Source organism: Dysidea avara, chromosome 6 (genome assembly GCF_963678975.1).
Source record: "Dysidea avara chromosome 6, odDysAvar1.4, whole genome shotgun sequence".
NCBI classification, from domain to species: domain Eukaryota; kingdom Metazoa; phylum Porifera; class Demospongiae; order Dictyoceratida; family Dysideidae; genus Dysidea; species Dysidea avara.
This window is the reverse complement of record NC_089277.1, coordinates 575,203-596,995: the sequence shown is the minus strand read 5'-3', so window position 1 is coordinate 596,995 and position 21,793 is coordinate 575,203. Positions and strand designations below refer to the sequence as shown.

General features: G+C 38.8%; 2 protein-coding genes across 5 annotated transcripts in view; both read right to left on the bottom strand.

Annotated features, from left to right (window-relative positions):
- LOC136259080 (U3 small nucleolar RNA-associated protein 14 homolog B-like) overlaps positions 1-3,411 on the bottom strand; it is a 28,245-nt gene extending 24,834 nt beyond the window's left edge. The window contains exons 1-5 of one of the 4 annotated variants that reach the window (XM_066052499.1): positions 3,171-3,411; positions 3,032-3,128; positions 1,888-1,961; positions 1,790-1,845; positions 1,666-1,742 (exon numbers count right to left, since the gene is read on the bottom strand). In XM_066052499.1, the coding sequence (XP_065908571.1) occupies positions 1,666-1,742; positions 1,790-1,845; positions 1,888-1,961; positions 3,032-3,128; positions 3,171-3,220 (354 nt within the window). In that variant the 5' untranslated portion in view covers positions 3,221-3,411. The remainder of the gene's footprint in view (positions 1-1,665; positions 1,743-1,789; positions 1,846-1,887; positions 1,962-3,031; positions 3,129-3,170) is intronic. The other 3 variants (XM_066052500.1, XM_066052501.1, XM_066052502.1) reach the window with 3 other exon arrangements.
- A 2,692-nt stretch (positions 3,412-6,103) lies between these two features.
- On the bottom strand, positions 6,104-21,710 carry LOC136257723 (inactive serine/threonine-protein kinase TEX14-like). Its single transcript, XM_066051008.1, has 12 exons — positions 20,585-21,710; positions 11,431-11,612; positions 11,337-11,383; positions 9,323-9,407; positions 9,209-9,274; positions 9,080-9,156; positions 8,874-9,034; positions 8,643-8,824; positions 6,878-6,963; positions 6,707-6,829; positions 6,314-6,523; positions 6,104-6,266 (listed from the first exon to the last, which is right to left on the bottom strand). Exons 1-12 carry the CDS (start codon positions 20,809-20,811, stop codon positions 6,213-6,215), a joined length of 1,500 nt encoding a protein of 499 aa, XP_065907080.1. The 5' UTR covers positions 20,812-21,710; the 3' UTR covers positions 6,104-6,212.
- Between the last annotated feature and the right edge of the window lie 83 nt (positions 21,711-21,793).

The following is a 21,793-nucleotide window of genomic DNA, read 5'->3' as shown; positions in this document are numbered from 1 at the left end:
TTCCATTATGGTATCTTGAGCACAGTAGGGATATAACACTTCTTATTGTTTTACTATCGTGCACTACTCCAGCTTGTTTCAGTGCTTTTTATCGATGTGCTATGGTCCCTACTCTAGTTGAAAATTTTTCTGTGTACTTATTTGTTAACTTTTTTTTTGTAGATATTATTATGACTGGTGAACCCACGCATACCGCATCTGAAATGGTGCCGCGTGCCCCAGCTATGTTAATTATCGTCTGAAAAGTGAAGTATCCATTATGCTTCATTGTCAGTAGAGCTGGGCGATATACTGGTATTGTTAGTAATCTGTGATATTTAAGTCATACCAGTTTTGATACCATCTGTTTTTTTTTAATACCGCCATACCATCTGGGCACTATGGCCTCCCTGTGGGTTTGTTTCATCCCATATTTAGAAGATAACCAGACATGTGACAATGTTTGTAGGCAGGTGTTGATGTAGTCAGCTAACCAAACTATGTAAACAAGGTTGTTTGTGGTAATTTGTACCTGAGCTACCATGGGTATTTGGTGCTTTTGTTGAGGTAAAAGGTAGCTACTTTAATACCAATGGCTTTTACATTAATACCGTGATATTTAGTAATACCGTGATATTTAGTAATACCGTGATATTTAGTAATACCGTGATATTTAGTAATACCGTGATATATAGTAATACCGTGATATTTAGTAATACCGTGATATTTAGTAATACCGTGATATTTAGTAATACCGTGATATTTAGTAATACCGTGATATTTAGTAATACCGTGATATTTAGTAATACCGTGATATTTAGTAATACCGTGATATTTAGTAATACCGTGATATTTAGTAATACCGTGATATTTAGTAATACCGTGATATTTAGTAATACCGTGATATTTAGTAATACCGTGATATTTAGTAATACCGTGATATTTAGTAATACCGTGATATTTAGTAATACCGTGATATTTAGTAATACCGTGATATTTAGTAATACCGTGATATTTAGTAATACCGTGATATTTAGTAATACCGTGATATTTAGTAATACTGTGATACTTTTTTGGAAGGTAAACCGTTTGCTATTTTTCAATACCGCCCAGCACTAATCGTCAGCTATGTTCAACCCATTACACAGCATTTCGGATCTAGAACTGTTTGAAAAGCACCTCTGCAATCAAAATAGCCACTATGAAAAACACGGATGATTTCTGTTATGAAGGGAAGCCATCATGTGCTACCACCAAATTGACACTTTTCACTGTCAGCAAAGATGAATGGGACACAAAGGAGGACACTGGTAAGTCCATGAAGAATGCATTGTAAGTACTGTGGTATGCCAAAAGGCACCTCTCTGGCCGAAGTGACGTCGAACAGTGAAAAAATCAAGCCTGTACCCTTAGCTGTTATCGAGTTACGCTTGTCTGAAAGCATCAGTCAGTCAGTCAGTAGAAAATTCCGTTAAATAAATTAATTTTAAAATTCTATAGCAACTTGTTGAAAGAGTTTCAGGTCGATCTGAAAGCTTGTTTGGGCTTAGTGCCTCATCGTCGTCTGGTTTTTGGGTGATTATATTTCGTGGACCATGCCTACTCCTTTGTGGTCCCTACTATACAGCATAATTTGTAACTTCCTTCAAATGAGTGTCATTGTTTGTCTGTCAGTGTGTCACTCACCAATTTCTTGCTGAGCTCAGCATAATGTTTAGTCTTGTCAAGAGAGCCAATCAAATCTGACAATTCCACTTGACCACCTATCATCACCATAGCAACAACATCACCATTCACCATTGTAACATACCAATGTTAAGGTTGTAGTCAGACACCATCAAAGCTGCCTCTCGTCTTGTTGGCTTCCTGTGGATCACATGAGATCACACGATTTTACATGATCAGCACCTCTTTGATGACAAGTGTGTTGTGATGTCCGCTATCAATTTGTCATGGTTACCATCATCATCAGAATCACCTGACTGAAACATCACCATGACAATAACATCACTATGGCAACACTATAACACAGACATGGACCATATAGCTGATTAGTATGATATCTAAATTAGGAGTAAAACAAATACTTGTACTGTTATACACATTGTATAAGTCTTGGTCGATACAGCCGAGACGTACCTCATAGTTGACACAGAGCTAGCTAGAGAATTCTCACTATTATATTATCCTAGTTAGTTTGTAGGTCTGTACAAGTTACACTGGTACACTCCACTACAAGTAATGATAACCATTTGACCTTAGCAGCACTCCAGCAGCTGAATAGGTCAATAGCCACAACTGATTTCCAATATGGTAAAAATCAATCTGAGTAAACTCTATACTATGCTTTGCACAGGTGTCAAACTGTCAATGACTGTATGAGTCATAGAATTAATATTCTCATACAGTACAGACTGTATGAGTCATACAGTACAGACTGTACGAGTCATACAGTACTACAATACTGTTATATAAAGAATGTCACAAACAAACCACCACAGTTGTAAACCACTAATTCTACCAATTTGTTCTACGACTAGAAACAGATTATACAAACACTTACTGATTGCCTGGTCACCTCCTAAACTTAAAGGCACTTAAGATAAAGTTCCTAGCAAGACTACCAGTAAGTACAATATAACCTAAATATTTCAAGGGAGAAAAATTTTGCTAATTTCGAGGTTCTGGAGGTTAACAGCAAAAAAAATTATCCTTGAAATATTTAGACCTACACATAGTCTAATATATTTGTAAATCTGCAAAAAAATTGAATTAGGTAACATTACTCATCCTTGAAAATTTTGCCCCTCAAAATATTTAGGCTATTTGATATACTTGTGTATATGAACAAAATATAGCACTTGGAGGCTAACAAACTGACGTGGGTAACAGTTTATGTCTACAGGTGGTGGGCAAAACTTGGAATGTTTACAAAATCTTGTACCCTTTAAATATGCTATAGGGCTCCACTGGAAATCAGTGTTTCACTGATATCAGTGGCTGTTGAAGCAATATAGTGGTGCCGGAGTGCAACAATATTCCGTATAACTACCGTATTTACTTCATCCCTGGAGTGCTCAACACTGTTCACGTGATCTTCATCATCTGAAACTTTTACTATCAATTCTTCAACGCGTGATCTCTTCCTACTAAGTAATATTAAAATGACGTGATACAACTGCACTCGATACCTGCTCGTCTTCTTGCTTGTCAGCTTCGCACGATGAGTCGTCCCCGGCATGGTGGTAATTTATTATCGATTGTGGTATTTTAAAGAAGGGCGCCACAACGGTAATAATTATTGCGAGTATAGCAGCGTCAATAGCAGTATGGCCCACTATAATCTATGACAGCAGCTACAGTACCCTTCCTCCCTATCCTCCATTTTGTCAACCTTTACTTTATCTGGCACCGCCCGCCTCTTTGCAAAACCTTTTTGCGAAGGGGCGGGCGTCGACAGATTAGTTGAGTAGCGAAAACAGCTGGTCACAGTAAAAGAATAAAGTCCGGGCTAAGGCAAGACTATATAGTGCCATATAGTTTCCCATCACCCATGGCCACCCACATTCCACCAATTATCTATGATTCCACCTAGCTATATATAGCTATGTATATAGTCTCGTGCCCAGCCGGGCTCGCGCTAGTACGCTAGCCCGGCTGGGCACGAGACTACCTTCCTCTAAATTCAGATTTTGATCATGTAGTCTGTTAAGCCTTCAGAAAAGTGGTAAAGTAGACACTTGCAATTCAGGTTGTATATAGTATGACCATTCGTAGGGTTTCCACTCAAAATAGGAATGTGCTCCCTTTTGTTGTATCAGTTCTGGTGATTTTCACACAGACTGACCTTTAAGATAAAGCAAACAAGTGCTAATTTATTATTGGATTGCTTGTAGCATTGGGTATTAGCATAATTTTAACACACAAAAAGTGGTCACATGACCAAAAATATCATAATAGTTAAATTGGGCAGCTTTTCAGAAAATCACTGTATTTTAGGGTTGCCAAAGTCACAATTAGTGCATTTTCTTATCTTATAATGAAGGCTTCTACATCTTGTAGTGCTATAGCACATCTATAGCTGTAGTGGGATTGTTGGCTACATGACCACTTTTTGGGTGTCTACAGTTAAAACTGCACTGACGTTGAAAGTAATAGACAGTTTAATAATATATTAGCACTTGTTTGTTATCTTAAGGTCAGCCTACATGAAAATCATCAGAAACAATGAAGAAGGCTGAGGCATCATCTTATTTTGCAGTGGAAATCCTATATGAAGGGATTTACTAGTGTACATATGTTATAATTGTGCTGGTAGTGACTGCTGCAAACATTCCAATAACAAATTAGCACTTGTTTGTTTTATCTTAAAGGTCAGTCTGTCTTAAAATCGTCAGACATAACAAAATGAAGTACCTTCCTATTTTGAGTGGAAACCCTACCATTCGTCTTATCATGAAGTACACTGAAACCATTCGTAGATGAATGACTATATATAGCAAGAGATTCAGAGGACAACTTTTGTAGCTAGCTATAGGCAGTTTACTACATTATAATTGTTGGATCCGGAGGACATTTTTCGTAGGTGAAATGTGATCTATGAAATCTACGAAAATTTTCCACCTCGAAAATTTTTACGTATGTACAGTAAAACTTGAAAACCATTTTTTACAACTAGCTAACCCTAACCTAAGACCAGGGTGGGGTGAGTTGTCACACATGGTAACAATATTTACCTTTGCATGTGCATGAAGTATAAGTATCTTATACGTATTTGAGCTCTGTATTGTCATGATTACTGTATTGAAATAGTTGAAGTGAAAGAGGGTTTGTGTTGCCTAGTGCAAGACTGAAATGATTTCTAACTAACTTTTAGGGAGTCTGGGGGCATACTTCCCCAGGAAAAATTTGAAACACAGCTGTGACTGGACAAGATTGAATCTGGAAGGAAATTAAGTAACTTAAGGAAATAGCAAGCTGAAGGGACAAAATTAAAAACAAGAACCAGTGAACTATGTACATGTGTAGCACAAGCCAATGTAAACTGTTGCTTTATATATTAGATTTTAAATTTTAATAGTGGACAGTAAAAAGAAAATTAAAGCCCACGTTTTTGAAAATGACTAGCTACCACAATATTGAATCTTAGTAAGGTGTATAACACACTATGATGTGCAACTTTGACTTTATACTTTTCTGCACCTGACTTTTAGCTACAACTATAGCCCAATACAACTAGCCAAATTAGTTTACAACCTTTTTGGTCACAACTATCCCCCTTTTTACCACACAGTACATGTGTATGTATAGTGTTAATTGTATATAGTAACAAAATACAAGTCATGAGTTATAAGTGGTGATAGTTACCTGTTTGCTATTAGCTGATATGTTGCTGGGTAATGTTAACAAGTCAGACTTTTTATTTTGTATGTGTGTGTGGCTTTCTTTATGTACGGGGAGTGGTCTAACTACATGAGACTATAGCAAAAGGTTCGAGTGTAATTGGTTGGTTTTTGCATGAGTACTGCAGCATATAAGATTTATAATAGCTAAAAGTATTTATCTGACATGCAAAAGAATTATTATAATCAAAATTATGCCAACACAATAGGTTAGAGATAGCTACAGTGTGCCTTCAGGTAAAATCAAAAAAATTCAGTGCAACTAGCAAACATTATATAGCTACAATCTATAATGGTTCATGGAGGGTGATAAAGCAAGTGTGACACTGGCATAGAACAAACACACATTGATTTATAGGCACACAGCTAACAACTTGAACTTCTTTTGCTCACTATACTATGAATCGCTTCTCAACAAGCTGGCACATACTATACAATGGTTACCATGAAGTACCGTATAGCTTAGAGGGATAATTTTTGCTGATTTCGTAGTTTTGGGGGTTACCAGTGAAAATTGTATCCTTGAAATATTTAGACCTCCATATAGTCTAATACATTTAGAGTGTTTGCAAACTCTCGAAAATTAGCAACATTGCTCAACTTCGAAAAATTTACTCCTCAAAATATTACTGCAATAGGGGACCATTAGGTACACTCGCGAACAGGAAATCAGCCAACTGTAATTATACTGGCTAAGCCAAATATAATGATATCGATGAGGGGGTATGGCAGCATTACAATCACATTAGCTGATATTACAGTTAATCCCATCATTCCTAATAGCGGTAATGTCACCTTATTACTTCCAAAACTAATGATATGTGTAATAGACTAGTTTCTACAAGCACAATGACACAAGTTTATCTTGTGAATGACGTTCCTGATCTGTATAGCAACATGTAACAGTTATAGGGTATAGTCGTCATGGTTACCTTGTCAATACTGGGTCGATGGATGGGCTGGTTTGTGTACAAGTTAGTCAGTAATTGTTGTAGGTTAGTCCATGGTAGAAGAGTGGTATTTAGTATTTCTTTATTTACCACTACAGCCTTAAATACTTCAGTTGACCTCTTTCCAACCCATGGAACACTCTCAGAGTATATCTCCCATAGCAACACACCCAAACTGTACCTATCAGTATCCTAGAGGAATACTGCTGGTTATACTACAGTAAAGATATTGCCAGTTATGATGTACATGTATAGAATAACTGTCGTGATCACTTTAGTGTAGGTGGTGTGTAGTTGTTCTGTTATTTCTACAATGAAGCCACATCAATCACAACTGATACTAAGCCTATACATGTAACATGTTAGTATACTAACTGGTGTGGGTATCCTTCCTGCTAACACTTCAGGAGCCATCCAGGGGAACAAGAACTTGTTATCATTACAAGTTACCTCACTGGAGCTGCCTTCAGCCTCTAATGACAACTGGAAGTTGCTCAACTAAAAACAGTGAATGTGATTTGATGCTATTGTTGCAGGTGAAGTTACCTTAGCTCCTCGTGTACTCAGCAAGACACTATGAGATGAAATAGCACAATGAATAATCCCTCGTAACTTGTGTAGGTAATACAATCCTGTAAGAATGATACATATGAGTTTAACTTGTAACGATACGATGCGATATAACCATGAAGTAATATAACCATGAAGTGATATAATAGCTATATGTCATTGTTATATATCTCGGAGGGTACTTAGTTACTATCCCACTAGGGATTGGCCAGACCCACAAAGAAGACAAATGAAAGCTGGTGTAGCAGGGAGTCAGAAACATGTTACTAAAACTGAGTTGAATGGAGAAAAAATCCCAGACCAGCTGCAGGTGGGTAAATTGATCCACAGGTGGTGACTTGATCCACAGGTGGGTAACTTGATCCACAGGTGGGTAACTTGATCCACAGGTGGGTAACTTGATCCACAGGTGGTGACTTGATCCACAGGTGGGTAACTTGATCCACAGGTGGTAACTTGATCCACAGGTGGTGACTTGATCCACAGATAACTTCTCACCACTCAAACAGATTTATTGAGGTAACTACATCAATTGTCTCAATAGTATATACATTGTCCAAGTACAATGATTCACTGGAGAGGCTAGCTGCAGTGAGGGATCCAACAAGGAACATATTGGCTCATCTCCCTCTTAGTTAGTTCTTGCTATGCATGACTAGCTATTGACAGCATGTGTAATATCATTAGACAACAACAAGGCAGGTTTATTGTGATATACCAACACTGATCCCTCCTCCCCCAACTCAATTTGGCTATTGTAGTAGTATTGGTGAGCCACTCCCCTTGCCAGCTCCTCAGTGGAATAACTAGGAAATTTTTTTTACTGAGGCAAAGTTTATACATTGACCTAATTGAGAGGGTCTGCTTCTGACTCAATTGATAACACTTTCAAGCATGGGTGGTACAGCATTTGCTGGTTGACTCTCTGGTTGGATGGAAGAAACTGTTTCAGAAGACTACATGTCATAAGTAATGCTCCAACTTGGTTAATGCTACATACCATGCTTCAATTATTAAACTAGTTTAATTGTACTCAACACAAGAAAAACTTCAGTACTAAATGTTTAGAGTGGTCAGATACTTTTTATTGATCTGATGTGATATTTAATTCAGAGATTATCTCTTTCAACTGCATGTGCTAAACATGTCAAGCTAAGGAGTCTATGTGCATGCTCCCTCAAGGAAAATTTTGAAATAATATGCTTTGACTTGGCATGTCACAGTGGAGGATAGCTTTTGATTGTAACTGCTAATGCATGATATGCATGATCAATTAGCTCAATGTAATGCCATGTAGTTGACTCATTGGAACTTTTGATAAGCCATTTAAAGACAATTAACATAAAAATATTTAATGTAGATGATATAGACCAAGCAGTGTAATGAAAACTGTGGCTATAATCTGTATTGAATGCTATATTAGAGTATATTACTATGACTGCTCTATTAGAGTATCTTGATCTTTTTCATACAAATTCAAAGTGGTCAGATCTTGTCACTGTGGGCTCTGGCCCTGCTTACTACTACAGCCATAGATTCTGGTACAGTTATGTTGTTTAGTATTAAATGTTTGAGTAGAAAATTTGGGGTGGGTTAGGCCTGCTCAGCCTGAATTGTTGAGCATTTTTTACCAAGGCAGCTGCCTCGGTTGCCTCAATGGTAGCTACGCCACTGCTCCTAGTTACCTAGCAACTATAACGACATTACTTAATATCATTAATTCTTTCTAGTACAAACTTACCATCTAACACATCACACACTACACAACACTTTTCATAATGTGTCAACTTGTGATCAGTTTCATGATGTAGTAGATTATATAGTGTTCCTAGTGTAGCCGGCTCCATCACTGCTAATATGTCATTACTGGTAGGACCACAACATACTGCCATTATCAATACAATGTTAGGATGACGTAGTTTACTATTAATGATATGATGGTACAGTGAAGCTGACACGTGTAGGGACTGACCTTAACAAGTCTACTTCCTTAAACAATTGTTTGTTAGTGTAACCATAACACCTATATGATAGCTTACTGGTCTCCATACATCTCTTAACAGTTACTTCATAATCCTGCCATCTGGTCTGCTCATATACTGACCCTGGTAGGTTTGGTTCCCTTGACAATGACTACACACATTGTTTAAAAGCTGGCTAATTGATTCTAATAACCACCTTGCTCAGCTCAGCAGAAATAATCTCAGGAACCATTCCGTAAGCACCAGGTTGAATACCAGCACCAAATGGATAAGCTGTAAAGTGACTACATCATATTAACACACTGCAGCAGCTGCTGTAGGTTACCATAGCCATAGTCAAACACTGTTAACTTCTCACAACTGGCACAGTGACATGATGAAGTAGGGGATACTAAACAGGTTGTCATAGTTACGTACATAATAAGAGATGACAACCTACCCCTCTCAAAACTGCACATTGATGAGACATTATGCATCCACCGTGGACAAGCTTTGATGTACGAGTTAGCTGGTCTCATCATATGCTAGGTATCAAACAGTAAAGTAATGGGTACATCTTGACATTAAGAACACCAAAGAGGTTGGTAGAGGCCGCTCTCAATGACCAACCAATAATAGGTAAGTAGGGATTGTTCCTAAAGTGACGGGCGTCACCTAAAATGCCACCCTAATATCTTAGAGACATCTTATGCGACAAAAATTACCTATACAGAATAATATTAGTCCATCTAACATCAAATACAGCATTAAAACAAGAATACACTTACATCATAGATATTATACGTAACATGGATTGGAAACACGCAAAAATAATTTCGTCTATCCTCGTTACGGTGTGCTGGTTTTGAAGATGTTGACAGCCTGTTCACAGGCCTTTTCTCTTGGTTATATAGTAGTGTAGACGTTAATTTTACATTGTTGGTGTTTTATGTTGTGTACTGAACAAGAACAAGGGCGTGTTTGGTGATATCGGAGGCAATACCATTGGCGACAGGTGGATAGTGGTAGGTGGGTATCAGCTTCTATCTCAGCAGCGCTGCTATTAGCCAATTAGTGATGGCCGTATTTGCATTGCCTATTAAATACCTTGGTATGTTACAATAAAACTTTAACTAAAGTCTTACTCTGTTAGGGTAAAATAATTACAAAATGTAGTGCCTGTTTTGGCTTTGTTTTATCAAAGTGAAAGAGCTATACAGTAATACAACTATATCTGAGTAGTCTATTGTACCTGTTATAAGTGGTGCAAGCAACAGGATAGAAGCAGTGCTGAACATTTAGTTTCTTCAGGAAAATACAAAACTGTTCCATAACACCATAATTCAATTTAACAATGAGAATTTTACCACCCTACTGTTCGCCAAGAGCCAATGTGTCTAACCAGGCTAGCCTCCAGTTAATGTAGGTGGTAATTTGCCCAGCTGTAAATGACAAACACCACTTAGTAGCTTACAAGAGAGCAAAATACTCCAGCTGTAATAACCTAATTTATTTCGCACATTGTAACGAGGATAGGAAACATTTATTAACACTCATTTATATGCACGTTTCCAATCCATGTTACGTATAATATCTATGCTTACAGGCAGTAAAAAATTGCCGAAATTTGAATTTTGGTCTGCTAGCCTGCCTGCCAGCCTGAGCACAGTCATTGCAAGTATGGAGGCCAAACAAAGCAGCACATGGTACCATTTGATGTCAAATAATTTGATGATGATAACAAACTCACCAGTGGCATGTGCTTTTTGGGGTTCCGACAGGTGTGTGCCTTCTGTGCATTGTCTTTCCTTAATCAGGCTGGTTGTTGTCTTCTTCACATAACAAAACCACATCAATTCTGTACCAAAATTTTCCTCATTTAGAGGCCATTAAATTATTCAAAGCATGTACACTACTGTGATATTCTAATAGAACAGTCACACTAGCTGTATACTAGCTATAGCATTACTGCAAATCAAGTAGTGATCAAAGGATAAAAAATAGTGAAACAAAAGATGAATGATGGTTTTATAGCATAGCTCACTTGGGTATTGAACAAAATAATTGTGTAAATGCCAATGTAGCACCAAGCTTTGCTGTAATATCATCATTCATCTCTTGTTTCACTACTTTTATCATCACTACTTGATTGTACCAGTAATATAAGTACACTATTACAGAGAAGTTTTGCCATTAACTGTGTACTGTCAAATGTGTGTGTGTAGTGTGTGTGTGTTATTGATTTAGTCCCTTGCGCCATTTCTATAAGTCACATATGCTTGAGGTGTATGTAATTGTGTAGTAAGCATCTTAATGGTTTTTCTCTGCCATGCCAGTTGTGAGACCTAACGATGTATAGTTGTGTTATAGTGAAGTTCTTTATTGCATAATGTATACATGTTCTGTAATCATTGTAATTTGTGTAAATATCAGTATTAGAATTAGCAAGATTATACAACAACCCACACACTAACTTTTCCATGAACAATATCATTTCCTGATAAAGTGGTAGTCAGAGAAACTACACGCACAAATCAAACAAGTTACACTTCTTCATGTTAAACTCACATGCATCTTCAATAACACTGACTATAGCCATATGACGCTTCCTCACTGCAACATCTCGAGGTGTTTCATTGTTTAATGTTTGTAGCCTCAGATCCCCACCATACTCTAGCAGAGCACAAAGTACAGCCACACTTCCACCCATACAAGCTGCGTGTACTGCAGTCTGTAGGTAAACTGTTGTCCTGTCCAAATAATTATGACAAAGCTAAGCTAATGGTTTACAGTGAGGTTACAGCTATAACTTCTATTAGCACACGTGTAGTGACATGTGCTGTACTTCAGTGACACAGTACAACTAGATGGCTACTGTGGTTGCTATGAATGCTAGCTAGATAACAAAGCTACAAGTTATCATTTCCTAGATAAAGGCATTACGTACATACATGTACATAGTATAAAATCACCAATTGTTTTAGCATGGAACATTAATGTTTATGATGTTCCGTATGTACTGATACTCCACTTTCCATTGCCTAGACTAGTGTTGTTTTAGTATTATTATTTAAAAATAACTTTTCACTTGACAATCATATTCAACAGACACAGTGGTCAAGCTGTGCATTATGGGGCTGTATATAGTTGCTAGCTACAGTACACTTCTAGTCCTAATGATTGCTGGTAAATGTAACAAGTGAAGTGATTAAGTGTATGAGTCATGTTGGTAGGGACTCAGTATGTTGATAAGGCCTTGTACGCTGGTAAGGCCTCGGTACGTTGGTAAGGCCTCGGTACGTTGGTAAGGCCTTGGATATGGACTACATGGGCAGGTGGCAGGTTATATATAATAGCAAGGAGTGAAATCAGGAATGGAATGGAACAACCAAACTTTTGTGCTCGCTGTTTAACACTTTGTACCATGTTGGTCATGTACTTGACCACCATTTGTGTATATCAAGACTGACTTGACATGCTGTTGGTTGTCGAGAATTGACGTCGGTATAATTGTACATAGACTATTATGTAGTTATAAACAGTCACGTGCAGGTTGCGTGCAGTGAGATGATTGGTTGTAACTATGTTGTATAGTTTGTTGTTATGTATCTTTAAAGTTGTAGCTAAGTAAAACGCTCTCTGCTCAGTTTTTTGGTTTACCACTTCATAATACTATCACACATTTGTTGATGCTGTGATCAGGATTCACTTCACCTTATGGCTAGCTACGCCTACATTTGTAACCCGTTATGAAAAAGCTGTGGTACCATGGCATTTGGAGTGAGAATGGTACCTCAGAAGGCAAGTGAATCTTTTGCAGAAACTTGTATTTGTGTGTCTCTTTTACACAATAATTTGTTCAACAAATGGCTGAAGACTTGAAACATTTACGGGCATCTCGTAAGGCTTACCGGTCACATTTGACCAAACTCTATCAGAGAACAGACAAATTCCTTGACTCCAGCAAAGCTTTGGATGACTCCCAAATTGTTGCCCTGTGCACATCTTTAGAAAAACTGTCACGTAAGGGAGGAACTCTTCGAGAGTTGGATGTCAAGATAGCAAAAGCCATAGAAAACCCAGATGAAGTCGACTGAAGTTTATGAAGCAGAGGATATTCAGGATACAATTCTTGAAAGAACTGAACAAATATAATGCTTTCTGAAGAAACAGAAGCATACTACAGAGCCACACCCCCTCAGCGGGAATTCACATCAGAGTTCTAGTTTGAGTGCTGCAGCTACGCCGTTTATGCCATTTGTTCACCCACCCCAAAATGATCACAGTCAGCTCCCAAGCAGCAGCAGTTATGGCAGTATTACTAGTCAGAGTAGTGTCAGTCGTCTTCCTAAGCTAAGCCTACCGACCTTCACTGGTGAGCCACTGAGCTGGCAAACATTCTGGGACTGCTTTAGTGCAGCTGTGGACCCAAGTCCTACTCTATCAGGAGTATAAAAATCCAGCTATTTGAGAGCCCAACTCCAAGGAGAAGCTGCCAGAGTTGTGGCAGGTTTTCACACTTACTGATGCTAATTACAATCACTGTGTTGCTATACTAAAGGAGAGATTTGGCAAACACCAAAGATTGTCAATGCTCATATGCAAGCACTAATGAATTTACCTAACAATGTTGAGGATCTTAGAAATCTCTATGATTATATTGAGAGCCACATTAGAGGACTATCTTCATTAGCAGTGACACAGGAATCTTACGGTGCTCTGCTAGTACCGATGGTTTTGGGAAAATTGCCAATTGAGATCAAGCGTAATATGGCAGAGGCATAGGAAACGGGTGCTGGAGCACCCCCACAAATTTGTCTGCATGCTCCGCAAAATAATTAAAACAGATCACGTGATCAGACAAAGCGGATTTCGTGACGGTCACGATGATGAGTATTATCTCGAAGATTCCGATGTTGCAGTTCGCCATTGGCTAGCTGTTTAACACTAGTGCAATTATTTGTGACTCAGAAGAAGTATAGAAAATGATGGATTCACAATCTAACACGATGTCACGTGTCTCCCACGTACAGAGATGAATAGGATTGGAGTACAAGATTGCAATTACAGTGGTTCTAAGAGACCTTGTGGAACAACAAGGTGTCATGTGCGGTAATTATAGTTTGAACTTCAAAAATGAATTGATTTGATTGGATGAAATCTTGTGCACGTGATTTTCACTTGTTTTGCTGTCGCGCAACGTCTCTTAGAACCTCTGTAACATATTCCAGTTATAAAGTTTATGGGAGTGACGAAGGCGAAGGTGATGACACAGCAAACACCACTAGTAACAGTAATAATGCAGACAATATTGAATAAGAAGTGTGTATACTTGTGTGTCAGTACCCACTGAAGTACGTGTGTTGGGTGTACCCCTCCTCCCTGTTTATTGATGGTAGCTGTTACAGTTACAACAGAGATCCTTCTCTAGTGTATAAAGTGTTAAGTGGTATGGTAGTGCATGTTAACTGAACAACCTGTTAATGCATCAGCTTCAGAACAGAATTGATGATTTAATTGTTAAAGCATTTACATTTAGCTAACACTACGAAATAAATATAAGTGATATGTTACTATAATTAACGATTTTTGTATAATTCGGCAAAGGCCATTCTTCCATTCTAGAGTATACACAAAATATAAGACATTTATACCAGTACAACTGCATGTAAATTGTAATACAATATTATATAGGGTTTTAATCCATATTTAGTAGGGCTGAGTGATACCACCGTTTTAGCGATATATCGCGATATTTTGAAAGTATCGATATCGCGATATTTTGTTTTTAACTATCGTGATACCATGCCTGTATATTACTGTCATTAAATATCCATTTGTTATGCTGTGCTTGGCTAAGAATCTTTGTAAGTGATAAAGTCCACCCACCTGGTTTCCCCTGCAGAGAGGTGTGAACACCATAACATAACCTCAAAGCATGTGTTACAATAACTGTTACTGTAAACAAGGATGATAGTGGCTAGTTTGCTATCACCTATAAGGACTTCCTGCAGGAATGCTGAGCAATACCACTATGTAGCACCAGCTATGATTGACTTATTTGTGAACTATTCAGTATCGTGAATAGTGGCTTTAGCATTGATCGTGATACTAAAATGCCAGTATCGTTCAGCCCTAATATTTAGGTAGCTCCTTTGCTATGTGAATGTATGTGATCATTGTTTTGTCCTTAAATATGTAATTTCCAATGATTTTAAGCCATACAATTGTGAAAATGTTGTCAGCGTCTGGGGGACTGCCCCCCAGCGGATGAGTCCGCCTCCCACCTCAGCACCCCCACCTGAAATATCTTCCTACGCCTCTGTATGGCACAGGAGCAAATGAACCCAGAGTGGACTATCGATGAACTGAGATAAGCTTTGCTAAAGGAGATCAAAATTCTAGAGCAGGGATAGTTTACTCCAATGGATTCTTTCCCAGCAGATACAGCAATGACACCTTCCTTCTTTACTGGCACAAGGAGCAAACATCACTCCAGGGATCACAGAGGTACTTCCTTTTTCACCAGTTTAGAAACTTGTATGCATTTACTGTAAGGTTGCACACACAGCTAACAGTTGTAATGTGGTCACTGATCCAAACAAACGTCTAGAAGTTGTTGAGAAAGAAAGGCTTTGTTATAATTGTCTTGCACCCCACAAGGTGTTTGAGTGCAAATCAAAACAGACATGTAAATCATGCAAACACAGACACCACAGTAGCCTCTGTCACGCCAGCTTCAGTGGTGGTAAAGACAATACAAGTGGGTGAACTGGTACCAACCAGAATGTGCAGCTACAGCTAAAGACACACTACAAGTGGTACAAGGTAGCGAAGGCACATTATCCACTCACGTGGGTACCATTCATAATGTCGATTTACCAGTTATATGTCTATTGAAGACTGCCATTGCCACTGTCAGTACAGGTAACAGATGCACAAGGGCTAATATTTTGTTTGATGAGCTGCACAAAGGTCTTTCATTTCCCATAAGTTAGCTGATCAGTTACAATTATGCCCCCATAGCATAGAGAATATCAACATATCATCCTTTGGAACAGAATCAGCCATCAGCAAGCAGTTGAGTACAGCAGTCATAGATGTGATAGCTTTAAATGGTGACAGAATACCAGTAACAGGACTAGTATACCAGTGACAGGACTAGTTGTTCCAAACATAGCAACACCACTCCACATCTCATTTCATACCTGCATCAAGGCCATTCCATACTTACAAGGTATCACACTGGCACACCCATTTCTGGAGAAGAGAACTTTGAAATTCCTTACTAATTGGTGCTGACTTTTACTGGGATTTTGTTGGAAATCACATCATTCAAGGAAATGGTCCAACAGCCATGTAATAAAAACTAGGCTACCTCCTTTCAGGATCTCTACCAACAAGCCAGGATGATGTTTGCAACAAAGGTGTCTTTCATGTTTCTGCTTAATCCAAGAAAAACGAGCGATCTCCAGTGAGCTTCTGGACCACGGAGTCAACTGGAAAAACTCCCAAAGATTGAAATTTGGATTTTGTAACTCAATATTAAAGCTCATCAATATCATGTGATCCAGATGGTGCATACAAAGCAAAGTTCCATGGAAAGCTGATCATACTCCTCTTCCAATGAACTATGCCATCTGTGAAAGAAGAACTTGGTTACTGGCTCATAGGTTTAAACAAACACCCAAGCTGTTGGAGATATTTAGTAATATTATTTCTGAACAAGTGAAGCATGGTTTTATTGAGAAAGTACCCACTTCTTACACAGGTAATGTTCATTACATTCCACACCATGCTGTCCAAAAAGATTCTTCAACTACTCATATAAGAATTGTCTATGACTGCAGCTGTCATCAGTCAAAGTACTATCCCAGATTAAATGATTGTCTCATGATTGGTCCTCCTTACCAGAATGATATTTGTGCAATTCTGCTATGTTTTCGTTTTCATGTGAGTGGCCTATCAACTGACATTGCAAAGGCATTCGTACATGTAAGGCTGGGTGAAGGTGACAGGGATTACACTACATTTCTATGGTTGTCTGATCCAAGTAATCCAGAGAGTGAGTTTCAAACATATCGGTTCAAGTCAGTTCTTTTTGGATCAGTGAGCTCCCTTTTTATGTTGAGTACGACTCTACACTGTCACCTGAATGAGTTCCAATCACCAGTAGCTACAGACATGAAGAATAATTTGTATGTGGATAATATCATTTCTGGAACTGATGGAGAGGCACAAGCTGTTAAGTACAGTATTACTTAGAGGCCAGATCAATGATGCTAGAGGCAAAGTTTAATCTGCGATCATGGGCATCTAACAGTAAACAACTTCAAGCCATAGCTACAAGAGATAATGTAGTTGACAAGAACCTCACAGTCAATACACTGGGATTGCGCTGGAACACTTGTACTGACATGATCACATTTGCTTTGAATGTCATTATTTCATCAGATTCTTCATGCCCCAGTGACAGTGTTAGCCAAGATTCTGATGCAAGAGCTCTGGCAACAGAAGATCAAGTGGGATGAACCCCTTGATGAGCCTTACAGGATGAACCCTTTGATGAGCCTTACAGGATGAACCCCTTGATGAGCCTTACAGGATTAGATGGCAAAATACAGCCAGAGATATAGATGAGTGCTCCAAGGTGGTGTTGCCCAGACGTTACTTCATGACATTAGGTATTGCTAAACCAATATTATATGTGTTTGCTGATGCTAATGTTAAGGCTTATGGAGCTGTTGCTTATTTTTGTGAAGGTGAACAATCAGCATTTGTCATGGCCAGAACCCATGTAGTACCACTTAGAGCTTATGGTAGCGGTCATTGTTACAAGGTTAGCTACATTTATCCAGTGTTCAATGGTGCCCTTACTAGACTGTTCAAACATTCAATTGTGGAGTGACAGTCAAATTTTTCTTCGCTGGGTGAACAGTAGGAAGAAACTTAAGCCTTTTGTGGCAAGCCGTGTGTCAGAAATCACTGAATCATTTCCAGCTACAATGTGGAAGTATTGTCCAACTGCAGACAATCCTGCAGATTTGCTCACCAGAGGCATTAGTGCAGAATCATTCGTGGATTCCAATATGCGGAGGTATGGCCCAGTTTGGATTGGTAATCCTACCAAGTGGCCTGTTTGAAATCATTCTGAAGTGCTGCATCTACTAGTAGATGATGGTGAAGACAAGCAGGAATGTGGCTACTCCAAGGGAACACAACCAATCTGGTTTACATTGTATAATAAACATTGTTGATTACAATAGTTTGGACAAGTTACTTGGTGTTACGGCTTATAAGATTTATTTACAATGCACGATCATCCACATCTGTTTCAAGGAAGTCAGGTCTAATTACACCACAAGAATATGGTGATGCTCAGATTAAATAGATTCGTCACAGTCAACAGCAAGTTTACTATGAGGAAATTGTGAATTTAACTGTCAAATCAACTTCCTGATTGACTCTGGTACTTCAACCTTGTTTATTTCTGGATGACAACAAAGTCATTCGTTGTGGTGGCAGGATACATAATACCAAGAGTTCATATATTATGTAATCTTGATAATACTCCTGTGAGTGAACTGACAAGATTTCCCTATTTGTTACCTTGAAATCATCCATTTACAACCTTTGTAATCAGATCTATCCACATCAAACAGCTTCATGCTGGAACAAACAGCACCATCACTGCCATCTGTCAATGGTACTGGATTCCTGCTCCAAGACAGTGTGTCAAGAAGGTCAAAAGGCAGTGTGTTATTTGCAGGAAACTTTCAGGTGCAGCATACAAGACCCCAGATCCTCCACCATTGCCAAAGTTATGAGTGAAAGTCTCCACGTTTTACCACCACAGGAGTGGATTTTAATGGAGCTATATATATTAAGGGAAACGGCACAGAGAACAAAGTTTATATCTGTCCTTTTACTTGTGCTGCGATGAGGGCAGTACATCTATAGCTAGTAACCGACTTGACAGAGGCAACCTTCCTGGAGGCATTCAGAAGATTTGTTGGTCATAAGTCTTTGCCCCATACAATGATTTCACACAATGCCTCAACTTACCACTCAGCAGCTGATGAACTAATCCAATTGTTTGGATCAATATCACTCAAGGAATCTTTGGGCAGGCAAGGAGTTGTATGGAAATTTATACCAAAACGTGGACCATGGTTTGGGAACGCCTTATTGGCCTAACCAAAAATGCTATAAAGAATGTTTTAGGAAGAGCACTTATCAGTCTATCTACCCTGCAAACAATAGTTGTTGAAGTAGAGGCTCACCTCAATAACAGACCAGTGACCTGCATTTCATCAGAATTTGATGATCCTGATCCATTAACTTCTGCTCACCTTCTATATGGAAGATGCATAGTAACACTACCACACATGCCAGTTGAAGAGGATGAACCGAATGATCCAGACTATGGAGAAAAGTCTACGCAAACTGAGATGACCAGAGAGCCAAAGTACAGGCTAAACTTTTACAACATTTTTGGGCCAGATGGAAAAATAACTACTTGACCTCACTCCGTGAATTTCATGTTACTACTGGTGTTGTCTTAGTACTTGATGATGCTTCAAGGAATAAGTGGAGACTAGCGGTTATTGAAAGATTGGACAAAAGCTATGATGGACTCATTTGTACTGCTTACATCTGTACGAGTACAGGGAGAACAAATCGTCCAATCACAAGACTTTATCCTCTAGAATTCGCTGCACATGAAGCACATGAATGTACTGGCACCAGAAAGGGTGACACTATTTCTGATCATGAAGGGTCAAAGGAGAAGCCTGACATCTCTAGAAGACCCAGAAGAGATGCAGCAAGTCAAGCAGTTGCACAATCAATGGTGCAACAACCAATCAGAAGCTCCACTGCTATAGCAAGGGACAAAATATCTCACTGGAGTAAGGAGGTTATTGGCCCTCCCCCGGAGGATGTCAAGAATTGACATCGGTATAAATGATTGTACATAGACTATTTCATAATTATAAACAGTCACGTGCAGTGATATGATTGGTTGTAACCATGGTGTATAGTTCGTTATGTATCTTTAAAGTTGTAGATAAGTAAAACGCTCTCTGCTCAGTTGTTTGGCCTACCGCTTCATAATACTATCACACATTTGTAGATTGAATTACTCTAATAGAACAATCAGTTATTATACTTCAGCTATAGCAGCAGCTTATAATCATGGATGCACTTAAGTCAGTGTTCATTGCACATAACTACAATACTTGGGCCAGATATTTTTTGGCACAACTGACTAGCTAGCTAGTGTAAATAGCTATATCTATTATTACTCAGTTCCAGTTGCTATAATTCACCAGCAATAAATTATTATAGTATTAAATGTCTAATAGGTGATATGGCAGGGATTCCACACATATTCAAGTAATACCACACTGCATGTGTGAACACTGCAGCTACAACATATATTTACTGGAGTATCCAATAATAAAGAACAGAAATAACTACTACACATGGCGACTGCATTATTAGATAGCTGATTGCTCTATTAGAGTAATTCGATCTTCAAGCTTTGTCCATAATTTTTTTCTTTGCTTATTTTATTATAATTGTAGAACCTCACAAACGAGTATAAGTGAGCCTTAATAAGTGCAATGTGGGGTACAAAACTTTAACCAATAATTGAGTTGAGTCAGTAAACACATTGATAGGTACATTTGTGAAGCAATTACGTACACAGACCACTCACAGATTAGGGTTAGCGCCTCTCTTCAACAACTCCAACACTACTTTACGATGTCCGTGGTAGGAGGCCCAAAATAATGCACTGGAGTGATATTTCGGTTCAACACAGTTGACATTAATCAGCCCGGACCGAAGAATGTCCTGCAACTTTTTAAGTTCTCCTCTTTTAGCATATTCTATCAGTCGTATACCAGTGGGTTTGCCTACGAATTTCTTCCTTTTAAATTTCATTGTTGCTACACGTCACATGGCGTGCATCCACGTGACGAGCGTGCGCAATGAGCAATATTTTAATTGGGAATTCCTCCGTAGCAACCAGATTTAAACTAAGCGTCAACGTAGCTTGTTAGCTATAGCGAGTCGCCTGTGGAATGGAACACGCTAACAATACTACTAATTCTACTATATCTGGAGGTACAAGCGGAGATAGTAGCGTAGATGCTAAAATAGTAGCTCCTCTGGTAGCTGCTGTAGGACTAGTGCTAGTATTGGTTGGAGTTATAGCTGTACAGGTTGGTAGAGCCTATAGGAACAGGCGTAGTAAAGTCTATGATGTATCTAGCAAGGCAAATGGCAAGAGGACAGCGACACAACAACGTCCAATCTCAATAAACACTGAATTATCTATTGAAGACATGCTGGAGGATGAGTCTGGCCAACCAATAAACACCTCCCAGTCTACAGAACAGCTTATTCAGCCGGACAACAATCGATGTGCTAGTTGCATACAAGGTGGTGTTGCTGTAGCTGAAGTACATGCCTCTGAATCACCTGGAGGTATCTCTGTGCTCAGCCTACAAGAATGGGATGAACCTAATGACTTGGTTGAACAGCTTAGTAGGTCTGTACATCAAAACATCCCTAGGGCCAACCCACTGAGGTTGAAGAGGAAAAACAAGATATTTCCAATGGTAGAAGAAAGTAGCTTTGCATCTTCCATTACTGATGAAGAGCTTATCATTATAGGAACAGCTATCAAGAGCTGTCCTAATCTTGGTAGAGAAAGTCCAGTTCCTCCAGCTGATTACGAACAAGATGAACCTTGTGAAACTGTCAGTCATCCAGCTTTACTGCAAACAGACGAACAGCCAATAATGTCATCATCCTTTCAGCTACTAGATGCCAGCTCTTCATCTGCTGTTGACAATTTCTATTCCCAGTCATCCGGAGAAGATGTGCCTTGCAGCAAAGCGGTACAGCGTAAAGACCTCTG